The 25,267-nt window shown below is 45.0% G+C and overlaps 1 protein-coding gene across 2 annotated transcripts in view; it reads left to right on the top strand.

Moving 5' to 3' along the window:
* The window catches only part of LOC148028412 (protein phosphatase 2C and cyclic nucleotide-binding/kinase domain-containing protein), a 44,176-nt gene that overhangs the window by 3,419 nt on the left and 15,490 nt on the right, over positions 1–25,267 (top strand). For both annotated transcript variants that reach the window (XM_087690217.1, XM_087690216.1), the window contains exons 2-11: positions 14,587–14,718; positions 14,822–15,037; positions 15,164–15,289; positions 15,371–15,433; positions 15,544–15,632; positions 17,241–17,472; positions 17,550–17,833; positions 17,986–18,073; positions 18,285–18,354; positions 18,479–18,756. In XM_087690217.1, coding sequence (XP_087546343.1) covers positions 14,587–14,718; positions 14,822–15,037; positions 15,164–15,289; positions 15,371–15,433; positions 15,544–15,632; positions 17,241–17,472; positions 17,550–17,833; positions 17,986–18,073; positions 18,285–18,354; positions 18,479–18,756 — 1,578 coding nt within the window. The remainder of the gene's footprint in view (positions 1–14,586; positions 14,719–14,821; positions 15,038–15,163; positions 15,290–15,370; positions 15,434–15,543; positions 15,633–17,240; positions 17,473–17,549; positions 17,834–17,985; positions 18,074–18,284; positions 18,355–18,478; positions 18,757–25,267) is intronic.

Below are 25,267 nucleotides of genomic sequence, written 5' to 3'. Positions count from 1 at the left end.
TATTCCATTATATCCATCAGATTGTTCAGCCAGCCCTTGGTGTCATTCAGTCATATCCTCTTGTGTCCATATGCTGCCCACACTAAATGCTCGGCATTTTGTTTATGTAAACATGCATTTGTGTGCATTTATCCCTTTTCGGTCTTTTGGAGTGGTGGACTCTAGATCCACCATATTCATGGCATTGCACATGGCTTAATTAAGGAAGAAACCTTGTTTGTTTAAAAAGAAATGCGTTTCTAGAGAGTGTATGTATTCCATAAGCACAAACCCACTTGGGAGGGCCCAAACTTTCTATAAATAGGTATGCTGTCCTCCATTCAGCCTTAATCTCATTTTTGCAGATTTCAGGTATTTCAGCTTGTTGCCCACACCTCGGATACAGAGGATATCGCGGTCCAAGCTGGCCATTGCTGTCTACAACAGTTTGGTGCTTGTTTTCAGCCTACCACACACTGTTCGGAGCTGATTTCAGCATGTTAATTGCTATTGCTAGTTTTTCTTGCGTTTTGTCTTTCTCTCTCCTATAGCCAGCGTTTTGTCTTTCTTCTCTCTCCTCACCCGCAGTTTTCGTCTTTCTCTCTCCTAGCTTGCGTTTTTAGTCTTTCTTGCTGCGTTTGTTGGTGTTTAACATTCGAAGGCTACCTTGCTGTGACTCGGGATCCGTTCGGAGTACGATACGCTCTCTAGCTCATTACCCCCGCCCTGATCCTTGAGATACAGGAGTTCGAGGTACAATATTCATTCACTACATAGTGTGTTTGCTGTATGAGCATTGTATATTCAATAGCCATATCATTTCATTCATTCTTTGTGTTCATGGTCTCTGAGTTACTCTAACCCTAACTATATTATTCTATCAGTCATTCTTTGTCATACGGTGTTATTTGTGTTTCTGTATTAGGGTATTTCTTCTTACGAAGATCTCACAATTTGTGAACCTTGAAGCAGTCTCCATGATTAGCAATTTGGAAACGTGTGATCAAAATGCGTCCAACAGTGTGTTGAAAATAGACATTAGACAGCTCGAGGAAAAATGAGAAAAATATGCTGTGGGCTGCATTTAATGGAGCCGACTATACTGTCCGATAAGAAAAAAACTGTCAGATTGCTTGTTGACATGGCGATTAGACTAGCATTGCCACATGGCACACTGCATGCTAATGTGGCATACTTGCGAATTGTACGGAATCGCCAGCATACACAGTTGATAGGAAATGCTTATTGAAGAGATGACAATCTCTAATACTACAAAGCGTTACAAAGGTAGATGGAACTACAATAAAATTTGATTTTTGATTTTGTTTTTGTTAAAAGAAAAGTGAGAGACGGTTTGTGGTCGACTGAGTAACAATAGAAAAGGGGAGAATGAGAAGGGATGGTTAGGTCCAACCCTTCACAAAACAAACAAGCTACCCATCCACTCCAGGATGTCGATGACGAGGGAATGGTGAGGAAGTAATGGTTGTGGGGTGTACAAATCGCCAATGGAAACAACATAGGATCCATCTAGTGGTGCTTTGCACAATGAATATGCTACATGTTGTGAAATGCTCATGTGGCAGGTGTCACTTAGACAATATCCACTTGCCCAAGTGTTCTAGTACAAAGATGATAAAATCATGCAATGCAAAGGTGAAGGTACAACTGTCGGGGGAGGGGGGGGGGGAAGGTGGAAAGGTTGATGTTGAAGACAAGTGCCAAAACTTGTATAATACCAAGAAGAGTAGGAACCCCCTCTCAACCTTGATGTCGATGTCAAAGGAGAAAGAGGAGTCAGATGTTAGTCTTCGTATGGTACTGAGAACCATGATGAGAAGAAAAATCCCAATTGGAAGACCTAGGTAGAAGTCAACGCTATGATAGCGTCAAGAGAGAGACTGTACGATCTGCCTTGGGAGGGGAAGCCTCCATGTTGGTGGAAGAGTAAAACTCCTAGGAAAATGAAACCATGAATGGAACGGTGTGCATCCCATGTCTCTAGCCTAGGTAGGACTAGACAAACCAGCATGTTAGCCCTGCATTGAAAACAAATTGTGCAAAAGAGAGCAAGATCTGCAATCATAGAAGTGAGTGTGTAAGAAGATAGTCCTAGATGAAGGCAAATGTAGGTGGATGCATAAAGTGCAATGCGATCAATGTTAGTAAACCAATTAGTCAACCCCTTAAGAGTAGAGAAGGATGGCGATGTGGCACATGTCCAACAGCCGTGGGGTTGAAGGAGTAGATGGGGCAGTAGCGGGAGATGTAGTGCCACTAGACTGGCCCTTCGGAGGGGAGACAATCGTAGTAGTTTGCTGTGGTTTTTTGGGAGGAAGACCTTGGCCCTTGGTATGACACTCCTCGTGCACATGGCTTGACCTCTGACATTGTGTGCCACTGCTGGTTTTTCCTCCCGAAGAAGAGGCAACCAATCCTCGCCCCTCTAAATGGATGTGTGGAGAACTTCTTGTGGACTTGATCATGCAACCTTGCATAATGCAATAATTGACACTTCAACTCGTAGAAGGTTGGCAATCTAGATAGTTAGATAATGTGCTGGATAAAATGGAAGTATTTGTTGAGCAACTTGTTCAAGAAGAGTGTAACCTGACCGTCATTTGACTTCGGAGAGCCAGTAGTGGCAAATTTGGTTAGTAACCGCTGATATTTGGCCAACTTGACTTTCAAATCATCCCCTTCCTTAATGGAAAACTCTTGAAGCTCAAAGTCGATGTTTATACGCCAAGTGCGATCTTTGACCGCATAGTGGTCAATGAGATGACTCCAACGGTTTGATGCAAGAGGGAAATGCTACAACTAAGAGTGAAACTCAGGAAGCAAACCTTGCATCAACGCGTCATTGGTTGTGGCATTGCGAGCTCTCCATTGATGGATGTAATCGGGGAAGGCTAGGTGAGGGTCAGGCATAGGCTCAAGACCAACAAAAACAAGGTCGCAAAGATCGTGAGACTCAAGCACTTGCTGCATATAGCTCGACCAAGTATTGAAATTTGACCCATTGAAACGAGTCTTGTTCGTGAAGGCGTTCTTGGCCGATGCAATAGGAGTGGTAGTGCTCGAATAAGATGGATAGGGAGGGTATTGTGGTGGAAAGAAGTATAGTTGGGAATGGGTCCCAGAGTGCCCACTAGGCATACGAGAAGTGTGCACAGTGGATCCAAATGTTTGCATGGGATGATTGGGCATGGGCATTGTTGCCGCATGAGTACCCCATCGTGGAGGGATATGGACACGCAGAGTAGAGGATGGAAAGCCCTGCATAGGAGTGACCCATGGAAAGTGTGATGACACACCATAAGCAGAGAATGGAAATCCTTGCGTCTGAGAGATCATGGTGTGTGTATAGTTGGAGGTAGTGAGGGAGATGCCGAGCATAGCCATCCCAAGGGGAAAAGATGTGCCTACATGAGGAAAGGGAGAGAAAATTGTGTTAAGAGGGTGGCATTCCTTGTAACAAAACCCCATAGTGCGGAGTGGCTTGTGGGAAAGGGTAGGTGACAATGTTAAGAGGTTGGATGCCCCCTAACAGGGCACCGTGATGTGAAATGGTAGGGAAGTGCGAATATGAAATAGAGAATGAGAATGTGCTAGGAGCAGAGATAGAAGGTTCAACTCCTAGTGTGGTAGAGGTGGATGTGGAATGTAAGCTGAGATTTTGAAATGAGTGTGATATGGCTTCAAGAGAAGAGGGTGGAATGGGAGGGAGAGAAGAAGAGTAATTGACTTGCTCAAATGAAGTAGGAGTTGTAGGTATACTTGATGATGAATGTCTGCTTCTTGGACCCCCTCTATTAAGATTTACATACATTTGATCATTTGGATCTTGCATACCAAAAGGCAAAACAAGAGAGGGTTTTGATTCGAACGACTCAAAAGGGTTGTCCCAAGATGATGAAGATGGATCGATAGTTGACCCAAATGTCATATTGCTTCCATGATTAGAAAGATAGCGAGCCTCACCAACCAGCTTAAAAGGAGGAGCAAGACTAGAAGAAGGGATGTTGTCTGGTCCATACTTGTTGCATAGGTACTCCTCAAACTGCTCTGTGAGGTTAATGAAATCTGGAATATTTGGCATGGGTGTAAATATAGAGGGGGATGGTGAGAGTGAATGCGGAGTGTCGTCTTCCTCCCCAAGTCCATAATGCCTCCTCAGGGCTTCCATTGATGGAGAAGCCTAACAAGACATCACAGGTCACGAGAGGAAGGTATCTGTGATATTGTGATTCAGTTACAAGTCGTAATGTGTGCCTTGTGCAAAGACTAGCACTCCACAATGTCTATAGGATACTCTTTATAAGAGCACAAACTTTGATACCATGTGAACAAGACTGTGGAGTCATTGCTAGGGTTTGCACTGAGGAAACACAGAGTGTATGACCACGACAGAAGCACAAGGAGACAAACACAGACACAAAAAGCAAAACTCATAAATCAAACACAGAAATTCAAACACAAATAGAAGAAGGGAGAGAAAGAACACAATTCTGAAGTGAATGAATGTAAGAGTGTACAGTGTGCTCAAGGGTAGAGCAATGTGTCGGAGAGTGACGTCCACTGGAGATGGATCCCAAGTTTGTGACCACTAGCTGAAGTGTAGGAAAAGAGGATAGTGTGAATGCAAGTGTGAGCTGATGCTGAACATCTAAATGCAAGCAGAGGGAGTGTGGAAGAGGCCTGACGACAATCAAAGGCTGTAAACGCAGCCAATGAGGAGCTGCCTGATGCAAATAAACTGCCGCTTGATGAAGAGAGCCTGTCGCAAGTTGTGGGAGGCTGACGCAAAAGTGTGTATGCAGTCGCCAAGATGGGGCAACTCCTGATACTCTTGTTGTCCAACTCACCAAAGCTTGCTCAGCACTGTCACGTTGCAAGCCCCCCCTCCCCCCCCTTTGTTTGATCGCGCCTCTTGCTCTGTTTGATCGTTCCCTCCCGCTTCGGCTGATCATGCCCCCTCCCAGATCGCAGGCCGTTTCCCCCCTCGTCTGTCTGCTCCGCCTGACCGCTTCCCCCTCTCCTGGCCGTTTTTACCCCGCCTGTCCGCCTAGACACGACTGTCCCCCTTCTCCCCCTCCCCCACCCCCCGCCCCGCCTGGCCTTTTCCCTTCCGCCTGGTCGTTTCTGTCTGCCGAGGCGTGACTGACCCCCCAGCCCGCCCCCTCCCCCCCATTGCCATTGATCCCCCCACCCTCTAGTTGCTCCCTCTACCTGTAGCAACTTTTTCCCTCGGGTAGCACTGCGACGTGATTGGTAGTTCTCTTAGAAGGGACGCGCAATGGAAACCTCTGGTTAGACGCTAACACACTTAGCGAGTGCCCCCCAGTCAAACACCTTGCGCGCCGTCCTCTTTGAGGAGCAGCTCTTAGCTATCCGAGCTAAGGAGCTGGAGCTAATGAAAACAACGATTTATGGTCAAGTAGTAGGACATTCCCTAGCCAGGGCCCAGCTTCGGGATTGGCTTCACTCCACGCTGCGTATCGGCACAACGTAGATCGTGGAGGTGGTCCTAATGGGCCAAGGGATCTTCATGGTCCGGCTCAGTTCGTCCGATGTAGCTCGCAAGTTACTCGCCATTTCACAATATGCGTCCACGAAGGGGGTCATATACATGGTCCCTTGGTACAGTGGCTTTATTGGCGTTTGCACTCCACAACAGGTTCCTTCAGCACCCGGTCACCCTTCTTTTCCCCGGCTTGATGATAGAGTATCGCCAGTTGGTGGAAGACTTTGGACGGCTCTTCGGCAGTGTCCTTCCCGCGTCTTTCGCGAATGCAATGACAACAACAGGAGTCCTAAAGGTACCGGTGGCAGTGAAAGAGGTCAAGAATATCCCACAGTTCCTAGAGATTGAGGCAGATGGGCACTCCTTTAGGCAGCATGTCATTGTGACTGGGCAACTAGGGCAGTGCATGTGCTGCCACGACTTTGGGCATCAGGCAATAGTTTGTATGTGTTTCGGAGCCAAGGCGGCTTTGTTGATAGGCCCGCAGGTGGACGCTGATGGCTTTACATGGGTTCAGAGACGACAGAGAGGGAGACGGCAGGGGGGGGGCGCAGCCAGCTCACATCAGACCCAGCCTCGGTAGCAAGGAGTAGGCGGGCGAGCGACGCCCCCTCGGCAGAGCACTCCACAGCCCCCCCTTGTCCGTCCCACCCGGCAGGATTGCAGCCTCCCACATCCTCCACCCATGCCACGGACTGCCTCGCCTAAGTTCCCCCTTCCCCCACAAAACACCCTCCCCCCCCCCCCCCCCCCCCCCGCAGCCCCACCCGCCATGCATCTCCGTCCATCCCACCATTCCTCGATCCTCTTTCCCCCCGCCACCTCCCCGACAAAGCACCCCCCTGATCCGCACTCGGCTCAGGTGATCCCCCCCAGACCCACCCCCCTCCTCCCACAGGAGGTGATGAGCCACACACACCTACCTCCTCCTCGCACTAGCAATCTTCCCCCTCCCATACAGTCACCAGTTCATCCGCCCCTGCCGCCCATCACACCTTCCCGAGACAAGCACAGCTTTTGCCACAGGAGTTTTTCCGCAGTGGCCCATGGTCCTACCTGAGAGTTGCAGAGTGCGGAGAGTTCCCACTACCTCTTGAGGTGGGGATCTTTGTGGTTCGTAAGTTAAGGAGGGGCAAGGTTCATCTACTAGCACCACCGGATGGACCAAACTATGGCTTTTTTCTTCAGTCCTCTTACTCAGGGGAGTGGACGACTACACAGATAGAGGAGGGGTTGAAGAGTCAGGTGGCGGATCACATCTCTCAGTGGATGGGAGATCAAGGATTAGCACTGTTTGCATAGCAGTGGCCTAGTTGCATGATGGACATTAACTGGTGGGCTGGTGTCGAGGTCCCACACTTGAGCATTATCTTTCGAGCCTCTCCACAGTGGAGAGCTCTGAGGGACGTGATTGAGTGGCCCTTGGCACAGGCGGCCCGTTTCTACTAGTGTACAGAGTCACGACTCTCAGCATGGCTGATCGATGCATTGATAGTACCACCTGGAGCACCTATCACCCTTATGGTCCCGGCCGAGGGCCACCATGGGGAACTGGAGTTCACCGTCCAGACCGACGGCAAAGCATACTTCCATGCCTCACAATTTCTCCTCCTCATCAGCAGCATCCACAACGAACAGATGCCTGTTTGGTCAGTCACAGGTTTCCCCATGAGCTTACACCTTGCATCTTGGAATGTGAATAGTCTCCACTATAGTGGGGCACATGGTTCCAGGAAGTTGATTGTTCGGCAAGAGTTGCAGCCTGCCCTTGCCGAACGGATCGACATCTGGCTTCTATAGGAGCACAAGCTCACCCCCACCCAGGCCCAGCGGGTAGGGAAGGTACTTCTAGGCAGCTTGCACACTTACTGGGAGCACGCCATAGGTGCGTACGGCAGGAGTGGAGGCGTATGCACCTCTATTGGCCCGAGTCTCACCGCCTGTGTACGAGACCACGGGACGATAGTGGCAGGGAGGGTTCTATGGATCATATTGGATATTGGGGACTCGTGCATTGGAGTCCTAAATGTCTATGCCCCTACGGAGGTTAGGGCACGTAGCAGGTTTTGGCTGGAGATCACAGATGGACTCCTAGAGGTGGACTCCTGGATCATTGGAGGAGACTTCAACAACCTGGAGGCTTTGGAGGACTAGCAGGGCTGAGGCAGAAACTACCAGGGCATGGCTGGGGAGGAGCAGCAGGCATGGGAGGTCTTTTTGCTAGTAGTCGGAGCATGTGATGCCTGGAGAGACCCTGCCTTCCATATGAGGGAGAGGTCGTTGGACTTTTCTTGGGGATACAGGCGGCTAGGTGGAGTCCTGCTGCAGCAGTTGGATAGGTTTTATGCGGGAGAGTGGGGGCTCTCGTGGAGGACAGATTGAGTAGTTGGCAGGCTCCACGTTGTCCGATCATTGCCCGGTTCTCCTGACACTTGACCCCCCAGTATCTGCCCTAGACACAGGATCTTGTTGGATCTCTGACTCGATCTATAGGAGGGAGGAGGTGATGAGATAGATAGAGCAGATCTGGACCACAGAGTGGTACAGGATGGACCGGATAGCAGAGGAGGTTGCAGAGGTCCTAGCCGAGTTGAGTAGAATCTGCCAAGAGGTAGCCATTCAGGTCAGGCAGCAGAGCTGGGAGGAGGAGAGAGCACTCCGGTGGGACCTGGCAGGTACGTAGAGATTATTACAGGAGGCACCAGGGGATCCTACCCTCCACGCACAGGAGGTGCGTGCGCGAGCAGCCATTGCTGACCTAGAGGACAAGCGCTCAGAGTTCTCTTTCCGAACCTCAGCAGCCTTCTGGGCGCGGAAGGGGGACATGATGTGCAGGGAGTTCTTCCAGGTGCACCGGCCTCGCACCGTAGGAGAGTAAATACACAGCCTTCAGGATCAGTATTGGAGGACTCGTTCTAGCCCAGATGAGGTGATGGAGATTGCCACGGACTATTACACGCGCCTTTTCCAGTAGGAGACAGCTTTAGCTAGAGGATAGAGATGTAGATAGTAGGTATGGGATCACATTCCGTCCCTCGTCACAGAGATGGGACGCTCCCTCCTAGCCCCCTTCACAGAGAAGGAACTAGAGGAGGCTTTCCATACACAGGATGGGCAGAAATGCCCGGGAGGATGGCCTCTCTAAGGCCTTCTTCACTACCTACTGGTGAAGGACCCCCTACTGATGGCCTTCTAGGAGATTTTCACTTCAGGACAGATACCAGGGAGTCTCTCGGCAGGCCTTATTAGTCTTCTCCCCAAAGGGGGAGACCGGCTGGAGCTTTCCTAGTGGAGATCAATCACCTTATTGTGAGTGGCCTATAAGGCATTGGCAAAGATGATTGGTAGGCGACTACGCCCTGTGCTTCCACACATCATCCATGACACACAGACAGGCTTTGTCCAGGATAGGAGCATCCTTGACAATGTGTTTACCTTCTTTGAGGCGACAGAGTGGGCTCAGCACAGTGGGTAGAGACTAGCCGTATTACTCTTGGATTTTGAGAAAGCTTATGACAAGGTAGACTGGGATTTCCTAGAGGGCACCATGGTGAGGTTGGGATTTCCCCAGGTTTGGATTCGCGGAGTCTCCACCCTTTACAGATCGGCCACCAGTAGGGTTCTCATAGGCGGAAGGCAAGGGGAGGAGTTTCAGTTGGAGAGATTGGTTCGACAGGGCTGCCCCTTGGGCCCATACTTGTTTCTACTCTTTGCAGAGGCAATGTCTCACTTCCTCAGGTCATGTGTGAGCGGATTATGCGGCCTCCGACTTCCAGTGAGAGAGAAGACTGAGTTGTTAGACTCAGAGTATGTAGATGATACATTCCTCTACATAGAGGACGATGAGTTGATGTTGGAGAGAGTGAGGCTAGCTCTTGATGTGTTTTGTTCTGCAGCGGGAGCAAAAATCAACTGGCGAAAGTCGGTTGGTTTCCTCATAGAGCCGGACTCTAGCACGGAGTGGGGTGTCCACCTGGGATTTAGATGGGTGAGCCAAGAGCAGACCATTCGGTATCTAGGGTTCCAGGTGGGACTCGACATCACTCTTGCCTGCCCAGCAGTTCCTTCCTATCCTTGATTCTATTCGGAGGAAATTGACCTATTGGAGCATGGCTCGCCTCTCACTAGCCGGCCGAGCCCTGGTGGTTAACGAGTCCTAGCGATGGCCTGGTACATTGCCTTGTGTCGGTGCTTCTCCTCATCTTGCGTAGTGCCGGCTTCGCCGCCTAGTACGGAACTTCCTTTGGTTAGGGTCGGATGGTTCCAGGGATTCCAAGGCCAAGGTGGCGTGGGCGACCATCATATGGCATCGATCAGAGGGAGGGCTTGGAATCATAGGCCCAGAGTATCAGAGTATGGCCCTCTTGGGCAAGCTAGTTGTTCGCGGTCTCATACAAGGCGGATAGACCTGGAAGGTCTTATTGCAGGAGGGTCTTCAGGATTGTAGACTGAGACTTGGCGGTGACTGGAGTCTGTCCCTGAGATGGATCTTCACGTCAGCTTATCACACACCCACAACCCCCCCCCCCACCCCTCCAAGATCACCTTTCTAATGCAGCTTACTCTGCGCGTGGCAGGGCTGCCGTAAGGCCCTATCTCAGAGTCCCCAAGCCGCCAGGAGGAGATAGACCATCAGCCGGTGATTTGGAACCCCCAGGTCAAAGATCGGGAAGGGGCACAGATAGGTGAGCGCCCCCACATCCAGTGGGCTGGTTGGGAGGCCGGCCGGGCTCGTACCATCAGGACATGGCGGGAGGTGTTCAGGGTGGCGGATGAGGAGGTGTTGTAGCGAGTATTAGGCTGCCAGAGAGGAGTGGAGGTGAGGAGAAGGGAGATAGACGCAGCAATACCTCCGGAGTGGCTTGCTCCCTCGATACGAGAGCGGATACAGCTCGAGGAGGTATGGGCAGCTAGGTTTTCACTAGCAGGCATCCCCCTATAGGTGGCAAGTAGAGTGGGCGGCACCCCGTAGGGGACTTTCTTTGCCATTCAAGAGGGGGGATGTCTGGCCCTTGATAGAGGGCAGCAGGATGAGGGGATTGCTGCCCTTTCGTGGAGGAGGATTCGGGTGGTGGGCCTTTAGGGAAAGACATGGTGACTGGACCCCTAAGTTTTTTGGAAGGAGCTTAGGGAGTGGCGCCTTTGGATCTTGGAGGGCAAACCACTTGATGAGTTGGAGTGGGATCCAGGAGAGTGGCTATGGCCAACTTCTGCAGTCGCCAAGAAGCCACCCAGGTTCCTAGAGTACATTGCCAGGATTGGCAGACACGTACTGATGCAGGAGGATATGGATTGGGCGCTGTCACGTAGCAGGCACTGGGTGGAGCATAACATCATGAAGTCTTTCCGACAGGCCTTCTGGCGCCTATGGGATAGGTGGAGGTCGAGGAGGGTGTCGTATTTCTTATGGCTGGTGGCACATGGAGGCTTGGTGGTGGGAAGTTGGCTTGCCCAAATGCAGGAGGGAGGTTGTAAGCGTTGCACACAACAGCCCCTGGAAACCCCAAAGCACTGTCTGTGGTTATGTGAGGAGGCGCAGCTCGTGTGGAGAGGAGCGTGCCGCATCCTTTGCCGTATAGCACCCAGCCTTGGATGTATCTCATGGGCTTTCTGTTGGCAGGCAGTCAGCCTGGCCGTCACCTTGTGTATGAGGCGGGGATGTAGGACACTGTATTCATTATTGAGGCAGGGTCGTGCTTAGTGATCGGTTTGGAGGCTCTACCCATCCGCCAGGTATTGGAGTCCACTGCAGACCACTCGGAGGTATGGGAGATCATAGGGAGTTTTACTAGATGGCATATTTGGAAGGCGCGGTGTCAGGAGGCTTTCGGTGGAGAGAGGCTTTCAGCACAGGCGACCTTAGCATAGCTCTAGACCTCCATCATCCACTCCCTCTGCGGTCGATGGGATCATGTGGCTGGCGAGTCCAGGGCTCACTAGGAGCTCCGATGTCACTTCATGCGCACTTGGGGCGGCCAGGATCTGTTTTTCGTGATGCAGGCAGGGAGCCCCAATTGGTGATACACCCCCCTCTCCTCCCCCCCCCCCAAAATGGCTTCTTGCGCCCATCCCCCCTAGACCCCCTTGAGAGGCTTGTATACATGATGTATTTGTGACTTTGCATCAGCTCCAACTAGTCTGTTGAGCATGAGCACTCCGTTGTAATCAGTTTTTTGAGTAATATAATCAGCCACATTTTACTTGGAAAAAAAAAAGATGGGGCAGCTCCCAACGCAAACAGAATAGGGTCAGAAATTGTCGCCAATGCTGATGGAGGAGCGGTAGATGTAGAAGGTGTGGTAGCAGTCGATGGGGCTGGACAGCCGCGCATTTTGGGGTTGATGGCTGAAATCTCCACACAAGGGTGAGAAACCTGCACAAAAAGGGATAGAATTGAATGGGGGCAGCTTGTCTTTTTATAGATGAGGATGGACCCTCAGGGTTTCACTGAACTCTCTCGATCCGTGCCCCGTTTTAGGGTTTTCATTAAATTAAGCTTGTTATGGGGCTGTGGCTAATCAGCGTGGAATGCATTTCTTAGCTCAACAACTTGGCCTGCCTTATATTTTGGAAGCCTAATCATAGCGACTCAACAAGTAATCATTGATAGTTTGTGAGTTTGACCTAGTCTAAGTTGATATGATGAGTCCCATCATGAGCCACATGGTGGTAAGTTACATGTGCCCATTGATCAGAGGCAAGGGCAAAGTGTTTGTAATTGAGAGTGAAATTTAGGCATAAGACATTGCATGAGCTCTCAATGGCAATGTGCTCTTAGAGAGTGAACAACCTCATATTGGGACACATGGGTTAGGTAGGGGTTCAAGCTATTGAATGAGGTCCCATAAATCTTGAGTCCAAAATGGGTTGCATGAGGTTAGACCACGTCATGTAATTCAACCCATTGAAGCGAGTTTTATTGTGACCTTAGCTACATATGATGCCAAGGTGCTTAGCATGGTGACTCGTGGTGGTTGACTCGTTGAATGTTGTGAAGCCGGATAGAAGGTGGGTGGCCCACTAGGCATTGGCCTTCTAAGCAGTGTCGCGTGCGAACATTGTGGCCATTTGTGTGATATTTAAGGCTTGATGAGGGTGGGATGTAAATCCTTATGTTTTAGCTCACAAATGTGCTTGGTTTGGGAGTAGAACTCCTATCCTATCACCAATGTACCTCCACCACCTCATTGAGGCATTGGAATGGTACCTAAAGGATAATTACCCTTAGTGTGGTGTGATTGATTGTGGCAGCTGAATGAATTGAGTTGGGTAGGATGGGTGGGTTTTGAATGTGAGTGAACGAATTATGTGACACACCAAATGAAAAATCACTAGAAACAATATGGGGCTAGAAACATAACTGATCCTTTAACCTCTTGACCCACGTGTGTGTGTTTTTTGAGGACAAATTCAAAGGAGGAGTAAATATGAGGTCAACTAATGTGAGAATTATAGGGAAATATTGTTAGGAGTTGTGACTGTTTGCGTATTATGGAGTATACCCTTATAGGATTCATGGGGCATGGCTTTTATGCACACGTCTCAACACCATCTAAGGCCAATCAATTTATGGGTACAAGCCATTTAAATTGTGTGGAGGGAGCCCAAATACAAGTTAGTTGATGATGTGGCAGACATGCATTGAACCTGAGTAAGGATTATTGAAATAATCAACAAAACATGTTTTGCAAGCGGGGGAGGGGGGTAGATCAACAGCTCAAATCCCATGTTTTCTCTCTTCTTATTCGCTGCTAAATCCTAATTCTGGATCAGACCAGCAAGTTTAACAGTCCAGTTATCAATGTACAACTGTTCACATCGGACGTTTAAGTTGATCAACCCTCACAAATGTCTAATACCAGTTTGTTTGATATCCATCGGTTAGAGGATTAAGCATCATCTTTATCCAGAATCCACACGCTCATGAGTTATGGGTCACAATCCATATTGACGATGTTGATTTTGGGAAGAAATTGCAAGAAAGGACCTTGAACAGTGGACATCACACTCAGAATGCTTGGGTCAAGTTCAATAATTATTCTGAGATGGATGCCAAGAGGTTATCCTTTAAGATTAGACAGCATCCCCTTGTTCTTCAGACATTCAGGACCCATTGACTCTCTGTAAATCTTGGGGTAGATTTTCTTTTTTGTAACTCAATCTCCAATGGATGAAGAGACCTATGTTCTTATTGTATGCAACATGAACATGCATATGTGCTTGAGTCTCAAAGTTGTCTTGAAATATTATCATTCATTAAGGTCAGCAACTTATGTTGACTTGATGTATACCTTTGTAAGGTTGAGCCACAAGCCTAATGGCTTCTATGTGCCTAAGAAAGGTGCATGATGCATCCAAGCCCTAGTGCCATTGGACAGTAACAATGCCTTTTTGAGGAAGTTGGGCAGATTCCATGTTAGAGGGTCATGAGTAAATTTTGCTTCTAGTTATTGGTAAAAGCATCATCGTGTGTACTCTTTATCCTGTTTCAAAGAATACAGATGCCATACTTAGGCAGTCTGTAAGAATCATTGCTTGGTATACATCCAGGTTCACTTCCAGAAATCTAACACTAGACATTAGTTGTTTGACAGCACATAATTGCTTGGTATACTCCACTATCAAACAACTAATAGCTAGTGTTAGATTTCTGGAATGACTCCTAGACTTCTAATATATGTATGATTACACCACTTTCACTGCCACATCTTTGTAAGAGTGTGAATGACTTTTGCACGATGTAGTGAATGCCATTATTATGGTGTGCTGATATAATCGTAAAGTCCTTTTTTTTTTGGGCAAAGCTGCAAAGTAGTAGTCGTGTCTCTTCTATATCTTGTTGTGATATGTGCATATAAATATGCTTGTGCTGCTTTTTTCTGGTGCCAAATTGGTATGGTATTGCATTGTGCTGCTCTTTTCTGGTGTCAATGTGGTATGGTACTGCATAATTTGAAGGCCTTTGTGGCAGCCCCGTAGGACGATGAATCTCAGTAAAAGAGCCTCTACCACTGGCTTACATAACAAGAAAGGGAGGGAAGGAGTTAACTTTTTGCCTCTTGCCCTTCTTTTGGTGGCAGGTGGCTGAACATGCGGATCCATGCAATGCCTGTGCAGCTGTTGTGGCTGAAGCCTATCGGCTTTGGTTGCACTATGAGACTCGAACTGATGACATTACTATCATTGTTGTCCGTGTTGATGGATTGCTTAATGTAAGAACTTGAAGTATTGTGAAATACAAATATACTTGTATAAAAACTGTATTTATTTGAGACTTATCTGTACTTTAAAATTTTAAAATTTTTACTTTTCTAGGAAGTAGCTGGAAGTGCTGCTGTAAAGCCTTTTGAGAAGATGACACAATTTTTGAAAGGTGAATTTTCACCAACACATAAAGTTCGGAGACAAATGGAAACACGTCCTGTTCGGCATGAGATATCTGGTGCTAGACTTAGAGCAATAGAATCATCGCTTCATGGTAGTCTTCGTGAACCCATACTAGAGACACATCCAAAATTGGAATTGGAAGTGGTTTGTACACTGTCCTAACTTATGCTATGTATTTTTGAACTTTGAAGATGTGCCTAGACTTGAGTAGGCTAAGTGTCAGATTGAGATGAATAGGCCATAGCATAGTGATGATGGTTGTTGCTGCAGGCTCATATTGAAAAAGCTTTAAGGGGCAACTTTTTGTTCAATGGATTAACGGAAAAGCAGCGCCGTATTTTGTATGATTGCATGGAAAAAGTACAAGTCAAGGCAGGAGACATTGTAATTCGACAGGTGATGTTAGTCCTGCATTGTGCTTCTGACATCTGGTTTGTGCCTCTGACATCTGAATTAACTTTCAACCTGACATATTAGGGTGCAGAAGACAACTGCTTCTATATTGTGGAGTCAGGAGAATTTGAGGTTTTGGTTTCACAGGTATTTTGATCCATGATTTGGATATTAAATTTCACTTGTTTATTTCAATTGACTGGCAATCCTTGAGTGAGTGATCTATCTTGTTGACATTCTGAATTTTTTGCTTGCAGGCTGGGGATGGTGGTACACTAGATCTAGGCACAGTGGTCAACCGCTATACGGCAGAGGATTTTTCATGCTTTGGAGAGTTGGCACTGATGTAAGTGTTTGATTTTGCCTGTTCAAATATTGCATATTACTGGCTTTTGTTCTACATCTTTATGAAAGCCATGATAGTTGGGGTGGGTCAAAGTTTGGTTAATTATTTCCTTGGCATAATGCTGCATGCCTGGACTGCTGTTTTCTGTGGTTTCAGCCTACATGTTCTGTGGTAACAGGAGGATGACTTAGATTTTACAACCAGTTGGTGTAAAAAATAACGACCATGCTTTGCAGGGAATGCCAGTGTGTTGTAAACTTTGGACTTTTCACTGCTGCAGTTTCAATCACTGAGCTTTTTTTCTGTGTATTTTGTCTCAGTTTTGTTTTGTCCTAGAGTTAAAATGTGAGCGGTTGGTTAGAATATGGCATGAGCTCCAGGGTCATACATATGCTTTGGAGATGTATCTCTCTAGTTGCATTTGGGTAGTCGTTTGCAACTTGCAAGGGGAAAAGAAATGGTGTTTGGTGAGAGAATTACTGTAGATTTAAGAGTCTTAGAGGTTTTGAATTCTGCAGTATCAGACCATTGTGAATTTGTGCTTGATGCTACATTCACACATTATTAGCTGCAGAAATTTTTTCTTTTGGCTGGAAGTCAAGCTGCAGCAAACCTGCTTTTTCAATTGATCCAATGACAGCTTTGGTCCTAGAGTCCCTTGTATTGCTTCTGGTGCTAGTTAGTGGAGACAATGTTTTCTAGTCCTTGTTGCTAATGCTAGAACTCCTTTGAACTGGGCACAACAAAACCTGGTGGCTTGTGTGTACCCCATTCAGGAAAGTGACATCCATCTGATAGATAGGATACTATGATGGGCAGCCATATCAATGGCAGTTCGAATGGTAGGCATCCTGGTTGTGAGGGCAAAGGGCATAGTCTGGATCAGTCCTCCAAGGCTAACCTTTGGCAACAAGCCAAATCGTGTATGCGTCCAAGCCTCCAACGACCAGGGAGCCTGTTACCTGGTTTTGTAGGCCCATTGAGAATTTGAGAATCAAAATGACCCTGCACCTTACCAGGTTTTGGAACTACTTCCAAATATATGATTATTGTGAATGGAATTCAGTATTCTATCTTTCCTCTCTCCTCTGCTGGGAGAGGTTGACTGTACAGCTTGGTTTTAGGGGAGTTTTAAAAGCTCTTTAATCTGTGTTCACACTTACACCTGAATTACTGAATGATAGTTAGCTCTTGCCTTTTCATCAATGCAAACTTTTGTCTTACCATTCTTATTCTCAATTCCATAAGGTTTTGTAAACTGCATTTGGTGCCTTCTTGGAGTGGAAAATGCGACTTATTCATGAAGTATGCTTGCTCTAATAAACTTGGCCTGTCTTAAAGTTGTGAAATGAAAAAAGACAACCTTTGGTGGCCCTTCAAAGACATTTCAAAGCTCTTTTTGAAATTTCAAAGTCTTGAATGCTATTGTATCAATGCCTGGTGACCAAATGCATGTGCCAATTGGGCTATATGAATAGCTAAGACTAGTGAAATTCTTTTGTGTCTTCTGTGTCCTGGCAGGGCAAACAGTTGCCTAAATATTGAGAGTTTGCTGTCTGTTCCTGGCTTCTTTAAAATCTCACTGCTTTGGTTAATTCTTATGAACAGGTACAGTAAGCCTCGTCAGTCTTCTGTGCGGGCTGTGACAGACGGCAGTCTTTGGTCACTAAAGCGAGATGTTTTCCGCAGTGTCCTGTCGACAAAATATAGCCATGAGTCTATCTTGAAGACCTTGAGGAATGTTGATGTTCTATCACATCTGACTATTTCTCAGCTTAACCGCTTGTCAGACTCCATGACAGAACACTTCTACAAGAAAGGGGAGACACTTCTAAGCAAGGTATGTTTGCAAAAGTCTGTCTGTGATTTGTGCTGGTTTTATAATCCCTTGTACTAATTTTTGCAGATTTTATTCAGGAGAACACAAGTTCTGCTCTTTATGTGGTTCACCAAGGAGAACTGCAGCTCACTTATCATATTGAAAGCAATAATGAGGAAAATGGAGTTGAAGAAAGAGCACATCAAGATAAGACCAAGACATTGGCAGAAGGGAGCTGTTTTGGAGAGTGGGTGTTGTTGGGTGAATCACCTTGTCAAGTAACAGTTGTTGCTCTTAGTGATGTCGAATGTTGGGTCATTACAAAGGAGAAGTTTGATTCAGTTGTTGGAAGCCTGCGTGATATAATTCAAGATGATTTGAAGTAAATAGCTATCTTGCCATACTTCAAAAAGTACTAGTTTATCTCTTTACAATGTTTTTCTGAATTTTGTTGAAAATTCTATCTATATGGATGATGGAATCCATTTGATGGTCAGTATCCAACAATTTTATGGATGCCTTTGTTTTCTCAAGGACGCGGGAACGACTCAACAATCTGAGGAAAAAGCATGCTCCCCAAGTTGACTTCCATGACTTTGAAGGTGTAAAGCTTTCAGACCTGGTGAGTTCTTTCCTATAACAGGAAGCTTGCTATCATGGTGGTGTGAAAGATCAATTTGGCACATCATTCCAAAGGGGAAGATGCTGAAAGTGTCCTGGTTTTTGCATATTCTCAAGCTGCAGGAATAGAGATTTGAACACCCCTCTTCTAAGCTCTTTCTTCCCTACTAAGTGGTGCCTGTAAACTCGTCTTTGTACTTTTTGATGAACAGGAGTGGCAGAACACAGTGTATTCAACAGACTGCTGTGAAGTGGGATTGGTTAGCAAGAAAGGATCAATCAGTAAGATTAGCTGCTTCTCGTTCTCTTAGCTTTTTCTGTTGTTCATGTTGAAAGCTGGAAGTAATTTGGACATGTTTAAACACATAGATGTTATAGGTTGCTAAATATCCTGAATCATCTGCAGATACTGTTGTCAGTATGAAAAGATATTCGAAAAGGAAGGTGAAGCTTTTAGGTCGACAGGCTCATGTGCTTCAAGAGAAGGCTCTTATTCGACATCTACACCCCTCTCTCTTTGTGCCACAAGTAATATCAACTTGTGCCAATGCAGACTATGCTGCTATAGTATTGAATACGTGCGTAGTTGGCCCGCTGTCCATGGTTTTGTGCACATCTCTGGATGAAAACTCAGCTCGATTTGTAGCGGCTTCAGTTGTACTGGCTCTTGACCTCCTCCACAAGGTAAGCAAGGAATGGTACATGTAGTGAGCATAGGTGCTCTTAAGCAAAGATTCAGCCTAGTGTAATACAAATTTTCCATTTGAATAGGAAAGTCATAATGTAAATAAAATGTTCTCTTTGTTGTGGTTGAAGTTGAGTGAAGCAAAATTGTTCTTGTTGAGAAAGTAATCATTTCACTCAAATAATTATCGTTGTGAGAACATCGAAAGACTCTTCACTCTTGCATGCGTGTGTGTGCTGTTTTTGGGGGGGGAGGGGGGTATCTTAAGGAATTGTTACAAAGTGGGATATGAAGCAGGTAGTTTATGTACCTATGGTCATAGTCTCAAATCCTTTTGCAGCCCTTGCAATACACAGTGATCAAGCGCAGATGGATTTGGAGAGAGAAAACATTTTTCAACCAATAAGTGATTCTATGCCCTTGATGATACCTCAGCCTGTAGTTCTTACCACAATACTGAAGTCCAATGCTATATATTCTTTATGAAAAGGTATACTGATTACCCCGCCTATCTTTGAAAAGTAGACGGATGGATTCCACATCGAGGAAGGGAAAATTATTATCCCAACGTTTCTTTACCTTGAAGAGGGTTATGATTTGTACCTATTTTATTGATGGCTTGGTCATTCTTGAACTCTGAATGATGGAGGTGCAGGTGGGCTTCTCCTATGCTTTGAGCCCATGTCTCCATGCTCCAGCTAGATTGTTGTTAATTCCCTCTGCTCCTTGAGCATCCGTTCTTGGTACCTCACTTGTGCATTCATTTATTATTGCCTCATTTCATTCTTCTGAGAATAGAGTGCCCACCATGGATGCGGAAAGTGTGCCCCGGACTGACTAGGCACTAACATGGTGACGACATGAGTAGCCCATGGAGGAGAGATAGGGACACATGGAGCAAAAGATGGAAATCCTTGGGTAGGAGTGACCCTTGGAGAGTGACAATGCACCATAAGCAGAGGATAGAAATCCATGCTTTTGGAAGGTCGATGAATGGAGAGGTGAGTGATAGGGGGTAGTGAGGGGAACACCCCTCATAGCCGTCCTAGGTTGAAAAGAAGTGCTCACGTGTGGGTTTGTTGAAGGCATGATATTAAAGGGTGGCATTTCCCCTAACGATGCAAAGGGATAGTGAAGTGAGGGCAGATAGAATATGGTATGGAGAAAGAAAAGTGCTAGGAGTGAAGATGGAGGATCCAACTCCTAGTGTGGGAGGGATTTGACAAGAGTGGTTTACATGCTCTAATGGAACAAAAGATGTAGATATACTTGATGAAGGATGCTTCTTTGAGAGCCCCCTCCATTGAATTGAAAATCATCCGGATTCTGCTTTCTCAGGGCCTCCAAGGATGGAGAAGCCTGATAAGACATCATGGGATCCTGAGAAGAAGGTGCTTGAGACATTATGAATCGGTTATGTGTCGTTCATGTACCTTATACAAAACCAATCCTCCACAATATCCATAAGATACTCTTTACAAGAGTACTGGCTTTGATGCCATGTGAAGATATGCTAGGGTTTGCACTAAGGAAACACAAAAAGTATGATCACTACTGAAACACAAAGACACAAATAGTGATGTTCAAAACTCAAACCCTAAACGCAAAGCGCAAAACACAAAACTCAAAATACAAAAGGGAGAACACACAAATACAAACAGAGAAGAGAGAGAGCTTTGAAGTGAATGAATGAATACTGTAAATCAAGAAAAGAATGTACAAGATGCTCAAGGGTAGAGTTGTACAGCGGCTCTCGTTGGAGTGGGTTGAGGGAGGTGTCGATGAGTATTGTCCACCGGAGACGGAACTTGAGTGCACTAACCACCACTTGGAGCGGAGGCTAATGAAGAAAAGTGTTGAAATCACAAAAACGTCCCGATGAAGATAATGACAGCTGATAATTGACAACAATGGAAGCCTGGGCGACCACGTAATAGTAGTTGTTGGGGGCTGAATAGCCAATGAAAGATGGCCGATGGATGAAACCTGCAAGACAAGGATAAGCCTAAATTGTAGATAGCCTGTCTATTTATAGACGTGGAAGGATCCTCCCAAATAAGGGTTTTGCATGTGGGGGATAGAAACCCTCTAGAACCGCTTCCCTTTAATGAAACTTTTGGTAATTTATTGTTTTGGGGCTGTTTTAAAGAGAGAATCAATGGGTAATGAATTTTTAGTTTAATAGGATTGGCTTGCCCTAGTCATGCTGAGTTTGTTAGACTTATCATGAAAAAACTGTGCCATCCATATTCAAAACTATGTGGATACTAAAGCGTTTTTTATCATGCCATTAGAGGGCTGTGATATTTTGTTATTGTCTTGGTGCCATAGGGTTCATTGTGTGGTGGACATTTGAATTGAGAAGATTAATGCAGAGCATAGAGGAAAGAAAGACTTATGTTTGGATGCAAAGCTTAAGGAAGAGTCAGCCCCTCTTATATCACCTTTGACTATTTCTAATGTAATGAATAACCATCTTTATGCATACTTGGTTTTTGTTAGGAATAAGAGTGATAATGAGGCTAAAACAAAGTTGTTTAAGTTGGACAAGGTAGGATTGATTTCTTGCAGTGGTATAAAGAGTGCTTTTTTGAGTCTCGTCTAATGAACTTCCATATGTATGGGAACTAGGCCTAAGAGAATAGATAGGCATGTGGATGGATAAGGATCCAAGTTGGCAAGTCAAACTTGACCCAATGCAATGTATCCAATGTATACATGAGCCTATTTTAAATAGGCAAGCTAATGCAATGAGGTGTGTCGGTTTTTTTTAATTCTCAAAAACTATGGCTATCTTCATATATAAACCTCTTTGAATTTTCTATTGTTTCAGTTTGGTATCAGAGCCACCTAGCTGTCTCTCATCATATACCTCTTCTTCTCTCTCAACCAAATCTATCAGCAAGTATTGTATAAAAGGAATAGAAAGATTTCCTTACCTTGTGTAAGCTTCTTGGCACCCTCTGTAATCCACTCTATAGCATAGTGAGGCACCTACGTCTACACCATTGAAGATGGCCTCCACAATATGCACTTCTAGCAACGTGACAGCCATAGTCGTTGCTTTGAGTGATATGAGAAAGATGATCTCCTTTTTGTCTAGCAAGGCTCTTTGGGCCTCCCCCACATTGTCCATTGTTAATGTTGGCAAGAGAGCTCTCTCTGTGTCAGCACAACTACATCCAATGAGAGGCCTCTCTACTTCCCAAGAAGCACCTCTCCTACTTGGTTAGATCGAAGCCTCCTAGGAGACTTTGGCTTCGATTCCCTCGGCCTTGGTTCTATGCGAGGCCTATGAAATTGGCTGTGGGAATAATGTTAAAGGTAGTGAACATAAACTAACTTGCACACATGAAATAAATCAGCAAATAAATAAAAGACTCACTTAACAAGATGGTTAGAAGGCTCTTGCATAGTAGATGACACTTGATAGGCCCCAAAAGTTGGCACCCCTTTTGTATTCTTTATCATTATTCAAAGCTTGCATGAATCACAAGTGACTTCTTGTCACAAACCAACACTCTTTGAATACCAATGATTCTCATGTACCTCGCTTTAAATCAGCCCAAACTTGTCTCCAACATGTTGGTATTAGTTGCTCTCACCAAGCTTGGCCAAATGCTTGATGAATTTGTCCATTCACACTCTAGTAAGTGTATTGTATCTGAATACATGTTGTTTCTAGTCCAATGATTGCAAAATTAACATTCAAGATTTAAAGCTAGTTCCACACTTGCACGCTCAAACAATATATATCATATCAATTCCAAATTAATTTAGTTTGCAGTATAAAGTTTTACTATATTCATGCATCAGCAATCGTAGTGCTTTAACCTCATATTTTGCACACCCAATTCAGTGTCAAACTCAAAATCTAGACTCGCACATTTAATGTGCATTGCTACCATATTAAATTCTTATTCAATTCATGCTCCAAAACAAAAGGGCAATTGCTTCGATCCTTGCAATGTATATTTGTTTAGGTATTGACTTACATTTTCCTAATTTCTCCATACATTTCTTGCAATAGAATGGTTGTATTTTAGTGATTTCACTCAGCACAATCGATCCATAGGTGCATTTCAATGTTGGCCTCCAACCAATTGTAGAGTATTTAAAAATGCATATGAAGACTTAGTGTGTTGAAACCTAAAAATGGCAGCCAACATTTAAGCCCATTTTCATAAAGCATTTGCTTTGACAACTGTCTTGCATAGTTCCAAAAATGCATATGAAGACTTCAGTGTGTGGAAACCTAAAAATGGCAGCTAGCATTTAAGCCCATTTTCATAGAGTATTTGCTTTGATAACTGTCTTGTATAGTTCCAATGCAATCCCACATTATTCCTCTAAAAAGTAGAGGGATTTTGCAAGAAAATCACTTTCTTCATGACAAAGTTGTCTAGAAAATGCAAAGGCTTGAGATCTCCGAGAAGAAGAGAGGATCTGAGCCTTAGTGCTACAACAATATGATTCGATGAGAATTAGGTTAAAAACAGTAGCATGTCTTACTGTAAATGAGGTATAGAGCTGCCTAATAGATTTCACATGTTGCTGAGGAGGAGATTTGTTGCTGTCTTGACTCCATACATGTTGTCAATCCATGTTCCATGGGACTGAAGCATGGAATTTCTGTAGCAGAGAAGAGAAGCATGACTATCTTCAAACTTGGGCTTCTCACATGAGAAAGAGACCCAAGGTGGGCAATATTAGCTTTGTAAATGAGTAACCATCAACTACTCAATCTAGTCTTGTTTTAATGTGGGGCCAATTAATGACTTAGTCATTAATTATAAGTGAGCTACTCATTGGACCAAACTTAAGCTCATGGCTTGCTTTATAACTTAAGTGAGATGCTTATTGGGTGAAAATTCAATGTAATCAACTCCAAGGTGCAAACTTTCAATTTAATAAATGTTTAACATTGCACCTTGTTCATTTTGCCTTGTCCTTATACCACATAGTATGTACACTTATCTATTGGATGCCTCATTGTTAAATCCTTCATTATTGGTGCAATGGTCACTATACCAAGAGCTAGGATACCAGAATTAGAGTTTATTTTAATTAAATCATTAAGCCCATTTCTCACTTGGATGGCATGCCCTCTAAAAATTATTGTTGATTTTCTTTGTGTTCCGCTATTACCTTTGTCTTGAAACATTGCAGACGATCCTAATTGCACGTGTTAAGATTCAACATGGCATACAAAATGACCAATACATGTTTTCCTTCAAGCAAGCATACTACCATTATTGCTAGTATCCTTCATGTTCAATTTTCTATACACCTTTACAAGTAATTGAGCACATTGTTGGTGCTTCGTGTATTGGTAGTGTACAAATGTCTATACACAATTCCAAGTAACCAAGCACAGTAGTGTTGTTCCACGTATTGGAAAATGTACAAAATGTCTATACATGGTTCAAAGTAACCAAGCATGTTGCTGTTACTCCATGTGCTGTCAATGTATGATTGTGCAAGATGGTAGTCACTACACTAGTAAACAACCAATCATGAAGGTATGCACTCATGCCATATCAGAGAGACAATAGGGTTTTGTAGGGAGAACCACAGAGTGCACGACAAACACTAAGAGAAGAAAAACTCAGAAACTCAAAAGAACAAGAGTGAAGAAGATGATGAATGATAAATTATTGAATCGTACTGAATGAATCGAGTTGATACAATGGAGCAATGCTCTGAGATGAATTTCACTATCCTAGCTGACCAGGTGGCAGTACTTGAAGAGAATCTGCATAATCAAGGGAGCGAAACGTAGTCCTCTAGGTAGTAGAATATCGAAGTAGATGTTGAAAGATAAGGGATAGTAGTGTAGGGAGCGATACACAGTCCTCAAGAGTGAAGGAAATATAAAAATGCAAGTATTTGCTAGAGGGCTGATAAAGAGGGTGTAACTTGCTGTAAACGGCTTGAATCTACTACAAATGAAGCCTTCATAAAGTGTTTGATGGTTGGGAATTATCGCCTAGGCATTGGGGTGGCAGTAGGAGCTGAAAAAACACAATAATGATGAAGATAATCTATTGTACCAATCGAGGGATGAGTGAAACCAGCAAATGCAGCAGTAAGGATGATGAAGAATAGGTTGCTAGGCTGAAGAATGTAGCAAAAGCAAGAGTGGTTATACCACACCTTGCTATTTTTGATACATCTATAAGGGGTTATTCAATCCCATTAATGAAATGTTTTCTAGCATAAGTACACTTCGATAGGGAGCTATAACTCTCCTCAACTACCTTGTGGTTTACTTTGCTCTCTTATATTTAACTTACTCTTTTCCTTCAAGTCTTGGTTGAATCTTTTAGAGGTTGCAAAAGCATTCACCTCTTGTCTCAAAGTTGGCCGAAGAAAGTTTTGATTGCTTTCTCAGTAGCATTGGTACCTCGATGCTTTGAAATTGTAGACCATAACTTCTTTTGATACCAAAGATGACCATATGATTTAAAGAATCTATCCCATTCAACTGTCAAACTTAGCATAGCGTAT

Source organism: Lygodium microphyllum, chromosome 12, assembly GCF_053477565.2.
Source record: "Lygodium microphyllum isolate KBCC chromosome 12, Lygodium_microphyllum_v1.1.10, whole genome shotgun sequence".
Classification (NCBI taxonomy): domain Eukaryota; kingdom Viridiplantae; phylum Streptophyta; class Polypodiopsida; order Schizaeales; family Lygodiaceae; genus Lygodium; species Lygodium microphyllum.
Note: the sequence above shows the minus strand (reverse complement) of the source record. Positions and strands in the feature narration are given on the sequence as shown.